The 17,406-nt window shown below is 46.9% G+C and overlaps 1 protein-coding gene across 1 annotated transcript in view; it reads right to left on the reverse strand.

The window, feature by feature from the left end:
- Positions 1-17,406, reverse strand: part of LOC100380729 (staphylococcal nuclease domain-containing protein 1) — a 319,896-nt gene that overhangs the window by 97,968 nt on the left and 204,522 nt on the right. Inside the window, exon 17 of the mRNA XM_045722231.1 lies at positions 12,002-12,190. Coding sequence (XP_045578187.1) covers positions 12,002-12,190 — 189 coding nt within the window. The remainder of the gene's footprint in view (positions 1-12,001; positions 12,191-17,406) is intronic.

Below are 17,406 nucleotides of genomic sequence, written 5' to 3' on the forward strand. Positions count from 1 at the left end.
ATGTGTTGTTTAAGTGTTCCCTTTATTTTTTGGAGCAGTATATATATATATATATATATATATATATATATATATATATATATATATATATAACACACACATATATCTATATATACACATATATCTATCTATATATATATACCCACATATATATAAATATATATACACATATATATAAATATATCTATATCTATATATATATATATATACACATATATATGTACACATATATACATATATATGTACATATACATACATATATATATACATATGTACATATACATATATATACACATATATATATACATATATATAACAAATATATATACACATATATATATACATATATATAACAAATATATATACATATATATAACAAATATATATACATACACACACAGTTGAAGTCAGAAGTTTACATACACCTTAGCCAAATACATTTAAACTCAGTTTTTCACAATTCCTGACATTTAATCCTAGTAAAAATACCCTGTCTTAGGTCAGTTAGGATCACTACTTTATTTTAAGAATGTGAAATGTCAGAATAAAAGCAGACAGAATGATTTATTTCAGCTTTATTTCTTTCATCACATTCCCAGTGGGTCAGAAGTTTACATACACTCAATTAGTATTGGGTAGCATTGCCTTTAAATTGTTTAACTTGGGTCAAACGTTTTGGGTAGCCTTCCACAAGCTTCCCACAATAAGTTGGGTGAATTTTGGCCCATTCCTCCTGACAGAGCTGGTGTAACTGAGTCAGGTTTGTAGGCCTCCTTGCTCGCACACACTTTTTCAGTTCTGCCCACAAATTGTCTGTAGGATTGAGGTCAGGGCTTTGTGATGGCCACTCCAATACCTTGACTTTGTTGTCCTTAAGCCATAACTTTGGAAGTATGCTTGTGGTCATTGTCCATTTGGAAGACCCATTTGCAACCAAGCTTTAACTTCCTGACTGATGTCTTGAGATGTTGCTTCAATATATCCACATCATTTTCTACCTCATGACGCAATCTATTTTGTGAAGTGCACCAGTACCTCCTGCAGCAAAGCACCCCCACAACATGATGCTGCCACCCCCGTGATTCACAGTTGGGATGGTGTTCTTCGGCTTGCAAGCCTCCCCGTTTTTCCTCCAAACATAACGATGGTCATTATGGCCAAACAGTTCTATTTCTGTTTCATCAGACCAGAGGACATTTCTCCAAAAAGTACGATGTGCAGTTTCAAACCGTAGTCTGACTTTTTTATGGCGGTTTTGGAGCAGTGGCTTCTTCCTTGCTCAGTGGCCTTTCAGGTTATGCCGATATAGGACTCGTTTTTCTGTGGATATAGATACTTTTGTACCTGTTTCCTCCAGCATCTTCACAGGGTCCCTTGCTGTTGTTCTGGGATTGATTTGCACTTTTCGCACCAAAGTACGTTCATCTCTAGGAGACAGAATGCGTCTCCTTCCTGAGCGGTATGATGGCTGCGTGGACCCATGGTGTTTATACTTGCGTACGATTGTTTGTACAGATGAACATGGTACCTTCAGGCGTTTGGAAATTGCTCCCAAGGATGAACCAGACTTGGAGGTCTACAATTTTTTTTTCTGAGGTCTTGGCTGATTTCTTTTGATTTTCCCATGATGTCAAGCAAAGAGGCACTGAGTTTGAAGGTAAGCCTTGAAATACATCCACAGGTACACCTCCAATTGACTCAATGATGTCAATTAGCCTATCAGAAGCTTCTAAAGCCATGACATAATTTTCTGGAATTTTCCAAGCTGTTTAAAGGCACACTTAGTTGACTGTATGTAAACTTCTGACCCACAAATAATCTGTCTGTAAACAATTGTTGGAAAAATTACTTCTGTCATGCACAAAGTAGATGTCCTAACCGACTTGCCAAGAAATTTGTGGAGTGGTTGAAAAACGAGTTAATGACTCCAATCTAAGTGTAAACTTCCGACTTCAACTGTATACATACATACATACATACACATACAAACATACATACATACATACATAATATATATATATATAGCAGAAAAGCTGTAAAAAAAAAATAGATATGTGTCCTCCAAAGATGGATGGATGGGTTAACCACATTTTTTAAAAATAAAATCCAAATAAAAAAATACCAAAAGTCATTAGAGCGACAAAAACAAATGTATTTGTTGATTTCCCATAAATGAGGAGCATAACCATCTATGAGATTATGGTTGACCTAATATGACATCATAATATCATGGTGCTACTTTCAAAACTCATCTCATTCCATTGGAGGTGGTGGAAAATCAGGAAGGACCAGTCCTGGGCAGAAGATCCCCTATGGTGTCCCAGGAGGGACAAAATACACCACCGCCGCCAACATGCATCCTTTACCCTTACACGCCCGATTACGTCAGCTTGGATGAATGGGGGTGGAGGGAGGGGGGTTTTGGGAAAAGAGCAAGGGAGGAGGAGAAGGGGAAGAAAAAGGAAATCCCCCATGAACAGGAAGGCAGGCAGTAAGGCAGGCAGTGCAGGGTTTGTGTTTGTGTATATCTTTTGCAGTCTGCATACCCAAGCATGTGTTAACCAGCAGTAATGTAATTCACAATGTCATCCCTCATTACGCTCCCCCAACAATGTGTGCTCCCCTTCTCCCCCCTTAACTTCCTATCCCCAACATCACCCAACAGCAAACTGGGGGGAGAAGGTGTGGGGGGGGGGGGCGTTCCTTCTGCACGGGCAGACCAAGAGCAGCCGCAAACCTGCCCCAGAGGACCTCGGCTGTAAGAGCCTGCAGGAATCCCGCGGATGACTGGAGAAGGGCGAGTGGTGGGCCAAGGACACACTCAAACAGACAACTGCACGCACTCACAGCCACAAGTACACTCACACAAACACACATAAAAACAACACACTCCAGAGGCAGTGAGGGCTGAGAGTGGCAGAGCTGACAGAATGCTGCAGCCTAGGTCTGAATGAGGAGGAGAGATGGAGATATACACACACTTCTCCCTCCGCCTTTCTTTCTGCCACCGCGGGTTACCAGGGGGCCAAGCCTGTCGCCTGCAGAGGACAGCCACGTCCCTGGGGGAGCGGTGTTTGTGTATACTTTGTGTGTGTGTGTGAGAATGCAGGTCTAATTATGTGTATGTTCATAATGTGCGTGCATGTGAGTCTCTCTGTGTTCATGGTGTGTGTGTGTGTGTGTGTGTGTGTGTGTGTGTGTGTGAGAGCGCAGGGCAGAGAATCAGATTATATAACGTGTTAGCCATATGAAATGCCCTCTGTCAGCTCTTAGCCTTTGTGTTGTGGGAGATGGTTGTTGTGCACACACTGTTGAGGGAGAGGAAAGAGGGCAGGGGCACTCAGTCACTATAGACACACAATGTATATTCACCTGCACACACAACTACCACACACACACAATAGGGAACTAAATGTGGTAGACAAAGTCCTCTTCCTCATCATGCCAACAGCGCTGGGTCTCCTACAGGTCACATCCCCCATTGTGTCCACCAGTCAAGGCACTGGAAAGAGCCATTTTCCCTGTCCTTACACACACTCTGTGGCCCCCTGTCACCGACAACACACACACAGCCTTGGGGTAGATGGTTCCACTACTACATGACTAGGGTTATTTCTGTTGTGAGTAGCTGTGATTACCCACAGAAGGAGGGGTGCCCTGAAACCACACCACTCACAATAGGGCCATCTATTGCAAAAGGATTACTGTAGTGCAATAGCATTGCTCCTATGGGATAGCATGTGACCATGTCGCTGCGCCACACACATCACAAACAGAGCCCGCGTACAGACCTCAGCATATAAACAGCCCATGTACTCCGACTGCGCAGGGTTAACGCCTGAGGGGCCAAAGGCATTTCATTAAGTATGAGTCGCAGCCCTTATCAAATAGCTTTTCAACCAAAACAAAGACATATGGCTGAGGTGGGATAGGAGGCTGTGTGATGTTTCATGTTTTATGGGGTTGGCCATTGTGCTAATGAGCAGCCGGCCTATAACGGAAACCAGATAACAGTGTAATCAATCATTAATAAAACGAATATCTTTGACTACCTTAGGATTATTAATAAAACTAATGTCTTTGACTACCTTGGGATTATTAATAAAACTAATATATTTGACTACCTTGGGATTATTATTAAAACTAATGTCTTTGACTGCCTTTGTGTCAAAATCAGTGTTTTCCCTACTATTGCTTGCATTGTTTCCGGAGAGATTCTGAGAAGCTAAAAAAAAAAATGGCATCCCGTCTTGACCAAAACAATCTAGGGGAAACACTGAAGACTAGTTGTTACTTCCAACCTTCCTCAAAGCCTCACTCCCAGTACAGTAGACCCAGTGCAACCTGTGTCCCTGACACAGCACCCTCCATAGCCCTGCATTATTCAAAGCAACCAGGAAGCACACACAGGATGTTAAAGAGGATGTCTCCCTTCATATCCCCCTCATACTTCAGTTTATGTTTACACAGAGAGAAAAACACAAGAGTACAACGATGGCAGTGGCCCACACTCATTCATTTAAGATGAGGGGCTTAGCAGTTGAGGCAGAGTTCGCGCTATAGCGAAAGGTAAAGAGCTTTCTTGTGTTTATTCAAAGTTCACTGGTTATGATAGATTGTTTTGATACCGCTCCAAGAATCACTCGGCATCGCAATGCAAACAAGCTGCCAGAGCCCAGCGCTTGAGAAATGATGCGAGTTGGAATGTATTACACAATGTAGAGTTCTACTTCCTATCATCATATTACCCCTCGCTCTAATCCACCGCAGACAGACGCTAACCGAAAGAATCTGCCAAATGTGGAGTCTGGTGACGCAAAAACAATGTCCCACCACTTAGTTCTTGTTGTTGTTGTATTCCGTGGGAAACAGCAGGTGCTGTTGGGTAGCATGTTGACATCATCTCAAATGTCCTGGTTTACATGTATCAGTTGGGTTTAATGATTCTCTGACAGGATGTTTGACACATCTCCCACTTCAACAGTACCATGTCAGCAGTGTCCTTGTAGAGGATGTCCATTTGGACCCAATCAATGATCTTCCTGTTGTTGCCGGGTAGAGTTGGGAACGGCCATTTTGGGTCAATAACACAGGTGCTCCTGCCTAGTCATCAGACTGACAGGAGAGAGGATGAGCCGGTCAACTTCCACTCATGCTCAGACTCCAACAGCAGCTCACCCACTTGATTCAACCAACAGGGTTTATGTGAAAGGTTATAGGTTGCTTTGGAAATTAAAACCAGAGGTTTGGTGAGGCGCTGTGTGAATAACCCAACAGCCTCTGTGGCTGCTTCCAGTGGCTCTCAATGTGCTTTCCAGGTATTTGGTGTGAAGGGGGGTGTCTAATTGGATAACTCTTTCTTTGATTCTCTGTGTCGCTGCCGTGGCTCCTGTCTGACACCGACTGCCCTCCATTTGTTAAATAAGCAGGCAACAATGACAGCGGTGAGAAGTGATGGCTGTAATGGTCATATATAATCACTTGTCTACCCTGAGACGCAATTAGTCTCAATTCTTCACACCGCCTAATGACATTTGGTAGGGAAAAAATGATAATTATTTCACATCCGTGCCGAGCCTCTTCACAATGCTAACAGGAAAGAGACCCGGGCCTGAATAAAATGGCTGGAGTAAAAAGTAATAACTTGCCGGCTGAGCGAGAGATTTCCGTTAAAAGGGGAGCTAAATTGAAGAAGGAGCACCTGAAATTTGAAGCGGATTGGCTCTCGAATTCGCTCATTAGTTCACAAACGACTCCAAATGACCTGGTTTAATAATAATCCCCAGTGCGTTTTTGAGATATCGCCATGGTGATTGCAATAGGTTCTCCCTCCGAGGGAGAAAAAGAAGCAGAAAGCATTTACACTTTAGGGCTTAAAGCTGCTTTGAGGAAGGTAGTAATAGATGGACAGAGACGGCCTGTTCCTTGGAAGAGCAACAACAGAAGTCCTTGTATGTAACGGTATGCCCTCTTTACATGTCATCTTTGATTACCACATGCTACGGCCTAGTTATGTTGATTCCATGTAAATCCCCTTGACTGACAAAACGGGCAGACAAGTACGCTTTTCCATAGTAACACCAATAAATGGTAATAATGCTAGGGAAAAAGATGAAATGCTATCGCTAGGCTAATCCAGAGTATTGAATATAGTAATCCAAGGCACACTTCCCCCAGCATGTGCTCAGGAAGAAGACACAGGCATATTAGGTTCACTAAAACCCCAATTATCTTGATTCATTCTCTGCTTGTTCTTGTTTAGCCAGGTGTGTAATGTGCTGACTGTGGATCAGCCTGTGCAGATAGGGCCATGGGGAGATCTCCAAAGCTTTGGGGCTATTTCTGACAACACATCTAAAAAAATTATGTGTAATTGACAAACCAGAGAGAGGGAGAAATGGGATGATTTTTGATTATGAAGCAAGCCACTTAACCCTTTGTGTGACAGTGTTGGTCGTGGCGAGCAAGAGTTAAGATTGCTGCATACCAACAAACATCAGGACCAGAGATGCTCTGGCTAGTAGCTCTGGGTATTCAAACAGGCCCCTGAGGCGGTGGAGCATTAGAGTCAGTCTTGGATTCCTCCCAAAAACCCAGCTGAAACAGGATTATGTACTTCAATCAGTCTTCCTCAAGGACGCGCTTTGGGAGGAGTTCCAACGTCAAACCCGGGGTACTTTTAAATTCTCAGACAGACGGATGCACGTTGACGGACGGATGTGAAACGAGACAGTACAGCGGTCGGCCGAACTTTACCTCCCCAGGGATTCTGCTGTTCTTAAAAGGTCACGGGCAATGCAGGTGCCAGAGACTCTCAGAATGGTATTCACACGAAACAGCACAAACCGTACAGCCCACAACGCAGCCCAGCTCACCCTAGCCTCCCCTCCCACTGTCAGATGAAGGAAGGAAGTTCAGGGGAATAAGGTCATGACTGCATTTGTGAAGAAGCATGATTCCAGTTAATTAGAGGTATTGCGAGGATGATTAGGGAGAGAAGGAGGGAAGACTGGGGAAAGATGAGAGAACAAAGGGAGGATAGATGGGGAGTGGTCTCTGTAGAAGGCAGAATAAATGGACTAAGATAGGGGGGGATCACCAGGAAGGTCATATAATCTTGCTCGTCCCTCCTCCTCTCTCTCGCTCTCTGAAGGCCCATCAGAGGAAGCTAATCTCTTTCACTACCGGGTAATTACAGCAGAAAACCTCTTGCTCAACAGAAACAGGGGCTCTGGTTTTATCAAGGACCGATTCTTGATTTACTTCTTCATAATTAGGCCGCTCCAATTATCAGTGTGTTGGTTTTTTCCTCTATCACAGCCTACTGGCTGGGTGTGCTGAGGCTGGGTGTGCTGAGGCAGGAAACTCCCATTGAGGAGTCAAACATCGACAAGAGCCAGAATTGCATGTCAACAACAACAACTAAGGAGGACAATGAAACCCACTGGGCTGCATAGCAACAAAAACAAAAAGAGAGCTTTGGTATTTTGAACTGATTGTTCATTTCTCCCCGTCTCTCTTCATTTCAGAACACGTTCATTTTTGTGTTAGTGTGAGTGTTCTTGTGATTGTCCCTAGAGGTGCACCACCACCCTCCTGTGCCCTTACCGACCTCATTCTCTGGGAACTCGGAAAACTAGGCCCGAATAGAAAAAAATTATGCTCCGTTCCACTTTGAGCGGAATTGTTACTGTACAAAAAGCACCGTCCCCTCTCGCTCTCCCAGCATGTGAATAGTAGGAGTGTAACACATAAACAAATGCAATGGCACTTATTCGGCAGCAGAAAACAGGCAGTGTTTCAGCAGACCTTGTTTACAGTGATGCTTCGTAACAGGAATCACATTCTTCCACCATCCAGAGAGAAGTCCCGGTACACAACAATGCTTTCACAAAACAAACAAGAGAAGGCATTAAAATGGGCCGGGGCTTAGGAATAAAAGTAGTGCTTTGTTAAAACAACGTAACACTAATTATAAGCTGGGTGGTTTGAGCCAGTTAGTAAACACTTTATAATAGCAATAAGGCACCTCAGGGGTTTGTGGTAGATGGCCAATATACCACGGCTAAGGACTGTATGCAGGCACTCCACGTTGCGTCGTGCTTCAGAACAGCTCTTAGCCGTGGTTTATTGGCCCTATACCACACCCCCTTGTGCCTTATTGCTTAAGTAAAAACGTGCTCCATCTATTCTCTAGACAGTGGTTAAGTCACGTTAGGGGTTTGGGGTGAAAATGAACGGTTCATTTGTCAAGGCAAGAAGCTAAAGAGACAGCTCTGACCACCACGGCACCCGCCAAGTCTATCTGCAGTGCATTACGTCTCAAAATGATGCAACCGCTCATCCAGATAGATGTGGCAGAACAGAATTAGGCATGTGGTGTGACCAGGCCTTGACCTTCCTATCTAAATGGGACACGGTTGAGCTGAGTCTTGCATAACGGAGGCAGACATCAATTTAAGAGATGCTGATCTCCGAGCCCAAATATGCTGATGGCCATAAAGAAAAAAACTAAAGCGGACAACTTTGTGAGAGCTTTCATTTCAACCGTAACGACCTGCTCCCATTGGCGTCGTCGCACAAAGAAAACCTCATATCAACGGAAGGCACTCGGGCTAAGCAGTTTAGTTTTAGGATCAAGTGCAAAAGCAGCAACACCCCCCCCTAATGTCCCGGTCCCTGCTCCCCCAGCAGTGGAAACTTTAATGAGGGGAAGATTTCTCCGGACCCCTCAGAGTCCACTTCATTAGGCCAAGCCCCCTTTCTTGTCGGGGATACGCCTGACACAGCAACAACAATTTCTCCCATATCCACAGCCAGGGGAGCCAATAAAAAGAGAGAGAGGGGGAAGAAGAGGAAGACGAGAGAGGAGGATGGTACACCTAGTGAAGGACGGCCCGGCTGCACTTCAGAAGAAAGAAAGAAAGCAGAGCGCTCAGCTTTTTCTCCGCCAGGTCCCGAAGGGTTAATTATATCCACAACCCCTCCGCCTCTCCTCTGACCCCCAGGATGTACACAGCACACAGACATCTGCCCCACCCCCATACACATATATACACTACACACACAGGGGTGGCTGGGGGGAGGGGGGGGGTGACGCCGTTGTCTTTCGGCTCAATGCCACTCAGGGAAACCTACTTCAAAACACAATCACTGTTAGTTGTGGCCCTCAACAGCCCTTGAGGGCCACAACTGACGGTTAGGCCAAGTAGAGAAAGAGAGAATCTCACTGTTTTCCTCTTAAGCTCTGCTCTTAATCAGGTCAGGTCTGAAACAGGAAGCCAATCTGGCCTGTACTCCTGGACAGACGATGGAGAGGGACAGACTGGTAGGGAGGCCAAAAAGAGCTCTCTCCTCATCGCCGCCTCAGCGAACGACGTGCATCCATGGCACATCGTGGGAGATTAGATTTACTTGGTACTCCGGCCCCAGGTTCACTCCCTATCCCCACCACTCAGACGGATGTTTCTCATATAGTGCTGCTAGAGCCGTGATGGATTCAGAGGAAGGACAGGGAACACAGTCCCTGCTTGGCTCCAGCAGTAGATCATTCCAATGATAGGAGAAAAGCGGATGCGGCAGCTTCCCAAAGCGTTGGGCATAGCAGGGAGAGATAGAGAGAGTGGTAGCGGGGATAGAGGACGGGCGAGACAGCTGGCCCAGGACTGAATTCATCTGGCATAATGAAAATGGAGGGAGAGATTGGGATCACTAAGAGAGAGGGCCTCCATCCATCAAAGGCCTGCGATAGGAAGGGAAAGGAGGCGTCAATGATAACGGGGGAATATGTGGCGATTCTCCTCCCCAAAGACGTAGCATCAGTCTCACCACTCTCATCATTGGCTGGGCTTTCTCCATGTCACAGATGAGATTGATGCATTTGGAGGAATTGATATAGTATGATGACAGGGTGACAACAGATTTCTTACACAAGGACAGGGTCTCTAAGCAGATATTATGAAAAGCCTTTTAAACTGTGTTGCTAAACATAGCGTTCATGCTAACTAGCTGTTTCAAGTTAAGACAGGAACTGAGTGATGTCAACTAGTACTGGTCATGGTGCCCAAGTCCACTGGACTTTGTGATACCAACTAGTCTTGGAGTCCATGTCTTCTAGCTAACTAGCCTACCTTTTCCACAAATACTAACCCTATTCCAAATTAATTCACCATCTCTTACCTCTTCAAAGTTTTGTTGTCTAAATTATTCCCACATGGACCAGATATGCATAAATAAATGTTTTAAATATAGAGACCAAACGCATCCAAGGACTGCTAGACTCGAACAGACCCGAGGACAACTAGACCCATTCAGTATAGACCTGGTCGGATCCAGTTCCCAATCCAATCCAAGTGAGGGAAGCAGCAGAAAAGTCATTTTATTAAGCTACTTTAATAACTGGAGCTGATAAAACGCGAGAGGAGAGAGAGATGTACTGCTGTAGCAGGCGGGGGAGGGACTGTACTGTGAGCGAGTGACACAGGGAGCAGGGAGGATGGAGAGACAAGAGTCAGCAACCAAGCCATAGTAGACTAATAGTTGCCATAGCTAGGTTATTTATCATCAAATATGATTACACAGTACCTGTCTTGACTGGATCAAAACGGGAGAAGCTAGTTAAGCTAGCTAATGTTAGCTAGCTAGGCTAACTGAAGCTGCAGTGAAAGAGCATTCTAATCCTACTGTTACAAATAACAACAACTCCCTGCAGAATATTAAGTGTCAGACTACCTGTTGGCTCTTTGTCCTGCAACCTATCCTTCCCCTTTAACTTTTAATTCTGTCATTTTAATTCACTCTTCCATTGATTACACATCTAACTTTTGCCACACACGGAGACTCTATGACTGTAGCCTATTGCCGATTTGATGATTTATGATTGGCTTAACAGCAACAACAAGCTACACGCTCCACTCTTGTGAATAGCAAGAGCAGCAGCATAAATAATACAATTTCTCTCTCTATACTACACATACCCCAGACCCATGACAATCATATCAGATCATACCCAGACCCATAACCATCATATCAGCTCATACCCAGACCCATGACAATCATATCAGATCATACCCAGATCCATGACAATCATATCAGATCATACCCAGATCCATAACAATCATATCAGATCATACCGAGACCCATGACAATCATATCAGATCATACCCAGACCCATAACAATCATATCAGATCATACCCAGACCCATGACAATCATATCAGCTCATACCCAGACCCATGACAATCATATCAGCTCATACCCAGACCCATGACAATCATATCAGCTCATACCCAGACCCATGACAATCATATCAGATCATACCCAGACCCATGACAATCATATCAGCTCGTCCCAGACCTCAATCATATCAGCTCATACCCAGACCCATAACAATCATATCAGCTCATACCCAGACCCATGACAATCATATCAGCTCATACCCAGACCCATGACAATCATATCAGCTCATACCCAGACCCATGACAATCATATCAGCTCATACCCAGACCCATGACAATCATATCAGCTCGTGACAATCATATCAGCTCATACCCAGACCCATGACAATCATATCAGATCATACCCAGACCCATGACAATCATATCAGATCATACCCAGACCCATGACAATCATATCAGATCATACCCAGACACGTGGATTCATTAGGAATTCTGGATCTGGACCCAGGATCGGGTCTCCGGTATTCGGGTACTGGTGGATCCGTGAAGACCTCTAGTTAGGACGAGCCCTAAAGCCCATGCAAACTAAGCCTGCTGCTAACGGTTAAGTGCTAACAAACAAAAGTGGCCTCAGGGCTAACAAAGATTGTTAACCCCAAAACGCTAGAATTAAAAACATGAGCTGGCGCACACCCAGAAAAATGATTTTGTGTGGAGGTGCTGACTAACGAAGAATAAACTATAAACTATAATAAAGAGAATCACACACCATATATAACCCCAAAACGCTAACTAACCAAAACACGGGGCAAACTGAGGACTTACCTTGTCTTTCCTGAGACGAGAGGCCTCCTCTCCGGATACCAGGGTCTTGTAGTAGGAGCTACGCTCGGCCGTGAAGTGGACCTTCGATAGGGCGTTCTCTACCAGCGCCACCGACAGGTTGACCCCCTCGATGTGAAGCCAGCCGATGAAGTTACCAGCCTTGTCCATACTCTCTACTTCCACCTCCACCTGCCAGAGAGAAGAGAGGAGACAGAAGAGGAGGGAGAAATGAGACCGGGTTAATGTACTGTATTGGGATTAGGTTTGAGATTCCATTAGAGAAAGCGAGGAGGGTGCTCTGAAGGAGACTCTCTCCTGTCCTTAAATAGACAGATCATTGGAGGCCCCTGTGCTTGCTATCGATCTGAGAGCCTTGAGCTCGCACGCACACAGCTGATGTGCGCACAACAGCTCTCTCACTGTCAGTTGGCCTTCGCGCTGGTTTGGTCCCCGCCGCCGCGCTCATTTTTCCATGCACAATTACACCCAGCGGAGACACTCAGTGGGTTAGACCTCCAAGACGACTCAGGACCCCCAGACTGATCCCATTGGTCTGAGCCGTGGAGGCCTGTTTACAGGGACACCATATGAAAGGACCGGAAAAGTACAGGAATATATAGGTAAGGTAAATTAGCGTTTCAAAAAGTTAGGAAAAGAAAAGTCCGAAAGTGACTTTGAGCTAGAAAACTAATAGACCATGATTGTTTTTTGGGGGACAGCTGAGGAACATTTCATAGTTCTAGAACAAAACACAGCCAAGATTAGCTGGAGCAGATCCATAATTGAATAGTATAATAGTAAACTTGACCATGTTTTCCCTCTTGACTTCAGCTGACGCCAACAACAACCTCAAAAGGCCTTTAAATGATTTTCTAATTCAGTATCGAGTCCAAACTTCATCTACCAGTCTTTGGTTAAGACTCCAATACCGTCATAGAGTGCGGTTCCCACACATTTTCAAAATCTTTTGCAATTAGTGCGAGCCAAATTCCATTCCCTGTGGTGCTAACCCTGCTGCTGACAAAGTGCCGGGTATTTAGCAACATTAGCCCTTTGGAGACAATAACCAAAATCTGCCTATTCAGGAGAATTATCTATTCATTACGTTTTGTTTCATAAAGCGTGGGAGGAGAGAAAGACAAATCAATATGGCGTTGTTTTTTCCCTCCGACGGCAGAGTGGGAGAGAGAGAGAAAGAAGAGAGGGCAGGTGCGGCGAAGACATACTGGAGAAAGTCAAACGATTAAGACTCTGGCTGCTTAGCCTCTGTGGACCCCCGTGGGACATTTGACGCAAATGACTTTGCCTAGCTCCTCTGTGCATTGTATCCACAGTCAAAGTAAAAAGCTTTTTAATGAGAGCATAATCTGCACTTTGATTAAACACAATAATGACAACACGCTGCGGTGGAAACAGGGACAAACATAGGCCGTGTTTCCTGCTTTCTCCCCAGCTCCTAGCTGGGTCCTGAGGGGGTTGAGAGAAGGCGAGGGGGTCATGTTAAGTAATGCTGCCTTGTGGGGGGTTTCTGACGCTTTCTGACCTGTCTAGGCAAGTTTGGTTAAATGGGGTTGGATGTTATGTGTAAATGCATAAGTCTTGAAGTGTTTGACTACAGGATCCCTCCCCACACTACTGCTACAGTACACTACCATGTGGTTGTCTTTCCGGTTCAGTATCCACACACACTGACCCACGGTGTGTTTGTTTGTCAATGTTACGTCCTCAACATGGTGTTAAGAGGACAGATAGACAAGGATTGACAAAAGATGACAAGTTCCTCATCTCTTCCCTCCCTCTATTTCTCCCCTCCCCTCCTTCCTACCTCTCCCTCTCACCCTCCCTTTCTCCCCCCTCTTCCTCCCCAATTTCCATGTCTCTACCCCTTTCTCTTCCCTCTCTTTCTCCCCTCTCATCCCCCTCTTCCTCCCCATTCCCACCTCTCTCTAACTGGCCTGCCAGTTACACATCCAGGCTATTACAGACACACTGCACCTCCCAGCACTTAAATGTCAACCAGGGAAGTGAGGGGGGTGAGTGGAGGGAAGGGAAAGGTCTGTAGTGAGCTGGAGCTAGCAGGGAGCAGGCAGCGCTCTCTCCTCAGACAGGCTGATGCTCATTATACTCTCCACCCCTCACTGGGTCTTCACAAACCACACGCCCAAAAACTGTCAGCACCCCAACGCTCGATGTCAGACGAAATATAAGGGGGGAAATGAGTGGATGGAGGGGAGAAACGGAAAGAGAGGGATAAATGGAGAAATGGAGAGAAGGAGAAATGGAGAGAAGGAGAAACGGAGAGAAGGAGAAATGGAGAGAAGGAGAAATGGAGAGAAGGAGAAATGGAGAGAAGGAGAAACAGAGAGAAGGAGAAACGGAGAGAAGGAGAAACGGAGAGAAGGAGAAACGGAGAGAAGGAGAAATGGAGAGAAGGAGAAATGGAGAGAAGGAGAAATGGAGAGAAGGAGAAATGGAGCAATGTGGGGAAAAAGAAGTAGAGCAGTGGGATGTTTTGTACTAATCAGAGCAAATGGGAGTGTGTGTGTTATCCATCAGGAGCATCCTATACACTATGGGGCGCCAAAGAAAATCACTTGCTTAATTTGAGCAATTGAGTAGGTATTCAATTTCAATGTGTCAAACTGGACCGATAACAGGACCTGTTAGATTATCAGAGACAGACAGACAGACACGGGACTCGGAGAGACAGACAGACAGACACGGGACTCGGAGAGACAGACAGACAGACACGGGACTCGGAGAGACAGACAGACAGACACGGGACTCGGAGAGACAGACAGACAGACACGGGACTCGGAGAGACAGACAGACAGACACGGGACTCGGAGAGACAGACAGACAGACACGGGACTCGGAGAGACAGACAGACAGACACGGGACTCGGAGAGACAGACAGACAGACACGGGACTCGGAGAGGCAGACAGACACGGGACTCGGAGAGGCAGACAGACAGACACGGGACTCGGAGAGGCAGACAGACACGGGACTCGGAGAGGCAGACAGACACGGGACTCGGAGAGGCAGACAGACACGGGACTCGGAGAGGCAGACAGACACGGGACTCGGAGAGGCAGACAGACACGGGACTCGGAGAGGCAGACAGACACGTGACTCGGAGAGGCAGACAGACACGGGACTCGGAGAGGCAGACAGACACGGGACTCGGAGAGGCAGACAGACACGGGACTCGGAGAGGCAGACAGACACGGGACTCGGAGAGGCAGACAGACACGGGACTCGGAGAGACAGACAGACACGGGACTCGGAGAGACAGACAGACACGGGACTCGGAGAGACCGACAGACACGGGACTCGGAGAGACAGACAGACACGGGACTCGGAGAGAGAGACAGACAGACACGGGACTCGGAGAGAGAGACAGACAGACACGGGACTCGGAGAGAGAGACAGACAGACACGGGACTCGGAGAGAGAGACAGACAGACACGGGACTCGGAGAGAGAGACAGACAGACACGGGACTCGGAGAGAGAGACAGACAGACACGGGACTCGGAGAGAGAGACAGACAGACACGGGACTCGGAGAGAGAGACAGACAGACACGGGACTCGGAGAGAGAGACAGACAGACACGGGACTCGGAGAGAGAGACAGACAGACACGGGACTCGGAGAGAGAGACAGACAGACAGACACGGGACTCGGAGAGAGAGACAGACAGACAGACACGGGACTCGGACAGACACGGGACTCGGAGAGACAGACAGACACGGGACTCGGAGAGAGAGACAGACACGGGACTCGGAGAGACAGACACGGGACTCGGAGAGACAGACACGGGACTCGGAGAGACAGACACGGGACTCGGAGAGACAGACACGGGACTCGGAGAGACAGACACGGGACTCGGAGAGAGAGACAGACACGGGACTCGGAGAGAGAGACAGACAGACACGGGACTCGGAGAGAGAGACAGACAGACACGGGACTCGGAGAGAGAGACAGACAGACACGGGACTCGGAGAGAGAGACAGACAGACACGGGACTCGGAGAGAGAGACAGACAGACACGGGACTCGGAGAGAGAGACAGACAGACAGACACGGGACTCGGAGAGAGAGACAGACAGACAGACACGGGACTCGGAGAGAGAGACAGACACGGGACTCGGAGAGACAGACAGACACGGGACTCGGAGAGAGAGACAGACACGGGACTCGGAGAGAGAGACAGACACGGGACTCGGAGAGAGAGACACGGGACTCGGAGAGACAGACACGGGACTCGGAGAGACAGACACAGACACGGGACTCGGAGAGACAGACACGGGACTCGGAGAGACAGACACGGGACTCGGAGAGACAGACACGGGACTCGGAGAGACAGACACGGGACTCGGAGAGACAGACACGGGACTCGGAGAGACAGACACGGGACTCGGAGAGACAGACACGGGACTCGGAGAGACAGACACGGGACTCGGAGAGACAGACACGGGACTCGGAGAGACAGACACGGGACTCGGAGAGACAGACACGGGACTCGGAGAGACAGACACGGGACTCGGAGAGGGAGAGAGGGAGAGAGAGAGACAGTGGGGAGAAAGAGAGAGAGACAGTGGGCAGAAAGAGAGAGAGACAGTAGGGGAGAGAGAGAGTAAAGAGGGAGAGAGAGAAGAGAGAAGGTGAGAAAGAAAGAGTGAGAGAAAGGTAAAGAGATGAAGGACAAAGAAGGGCACATGGGGCGCGGTAAGAAAGCTTTGTAGGGGGGACTGAATGGACAAGTACACACACACACACGGGAGTACACACACACAGTTTTCTTCACTGCAGGACTGATGAGTGTGCCTACCTGCTGGACCACATATATAACTATATAACTACAGGAGGCATAATGGGACATTTGCTCGCCACTTGTCAACAGCACAAATACTAAAATAATGGCAGCAGAGCTTTGTGAAGCCTAATGGTCAGAAATGATCCTACTGAGCAACATGAATAATACTGGGCTATACACAGAATCACATTACACACTAATGGACAAGCTGTCGGGCGGCAACACACGTGTAAACGCATGTACACACACACCTCATTATCTCCTGCTACAGCTCAATATTTGGTTGTTTTGTCACCTTCTCGCTGGCAAAGACCATGTCTTAACTTTCACCTGCATACCAACACCATGAAATGGGCTGGCTGTGTACTGAGTGGCTGTGGGCTGACTAAAGCATCATGCCTGGCACAGTGTTTCTAGGGCCACTCAGGGGCCCCCCAGCAGAGGTGCTAATGTGGCCCATTGATTACCGGTGGGCATTTCACCGCTCGGGGGATACCCCTGCAAAACAGACGCGGCCCAAGCAAGCGTGCACCTGCCTGGGCTTGTTTTCTCTCTCTCTGAGGTAACAGGCTGCATTCACACCCCCGG

This window comes from Salmo salar, chromosome ssa07 (assembly GCF_905237065.1).
Source record: "Salmo salar chromosome ssa07, Ssal_v3.1, whole genome shotgun sequence".
In the NCBI taxonomy this organism is placed as follows: Eukaryota; Metazoa; Chordata; class Actinopteri; order Salmoniformes; family Salmonidae; genus Salmo; species Salmo salar.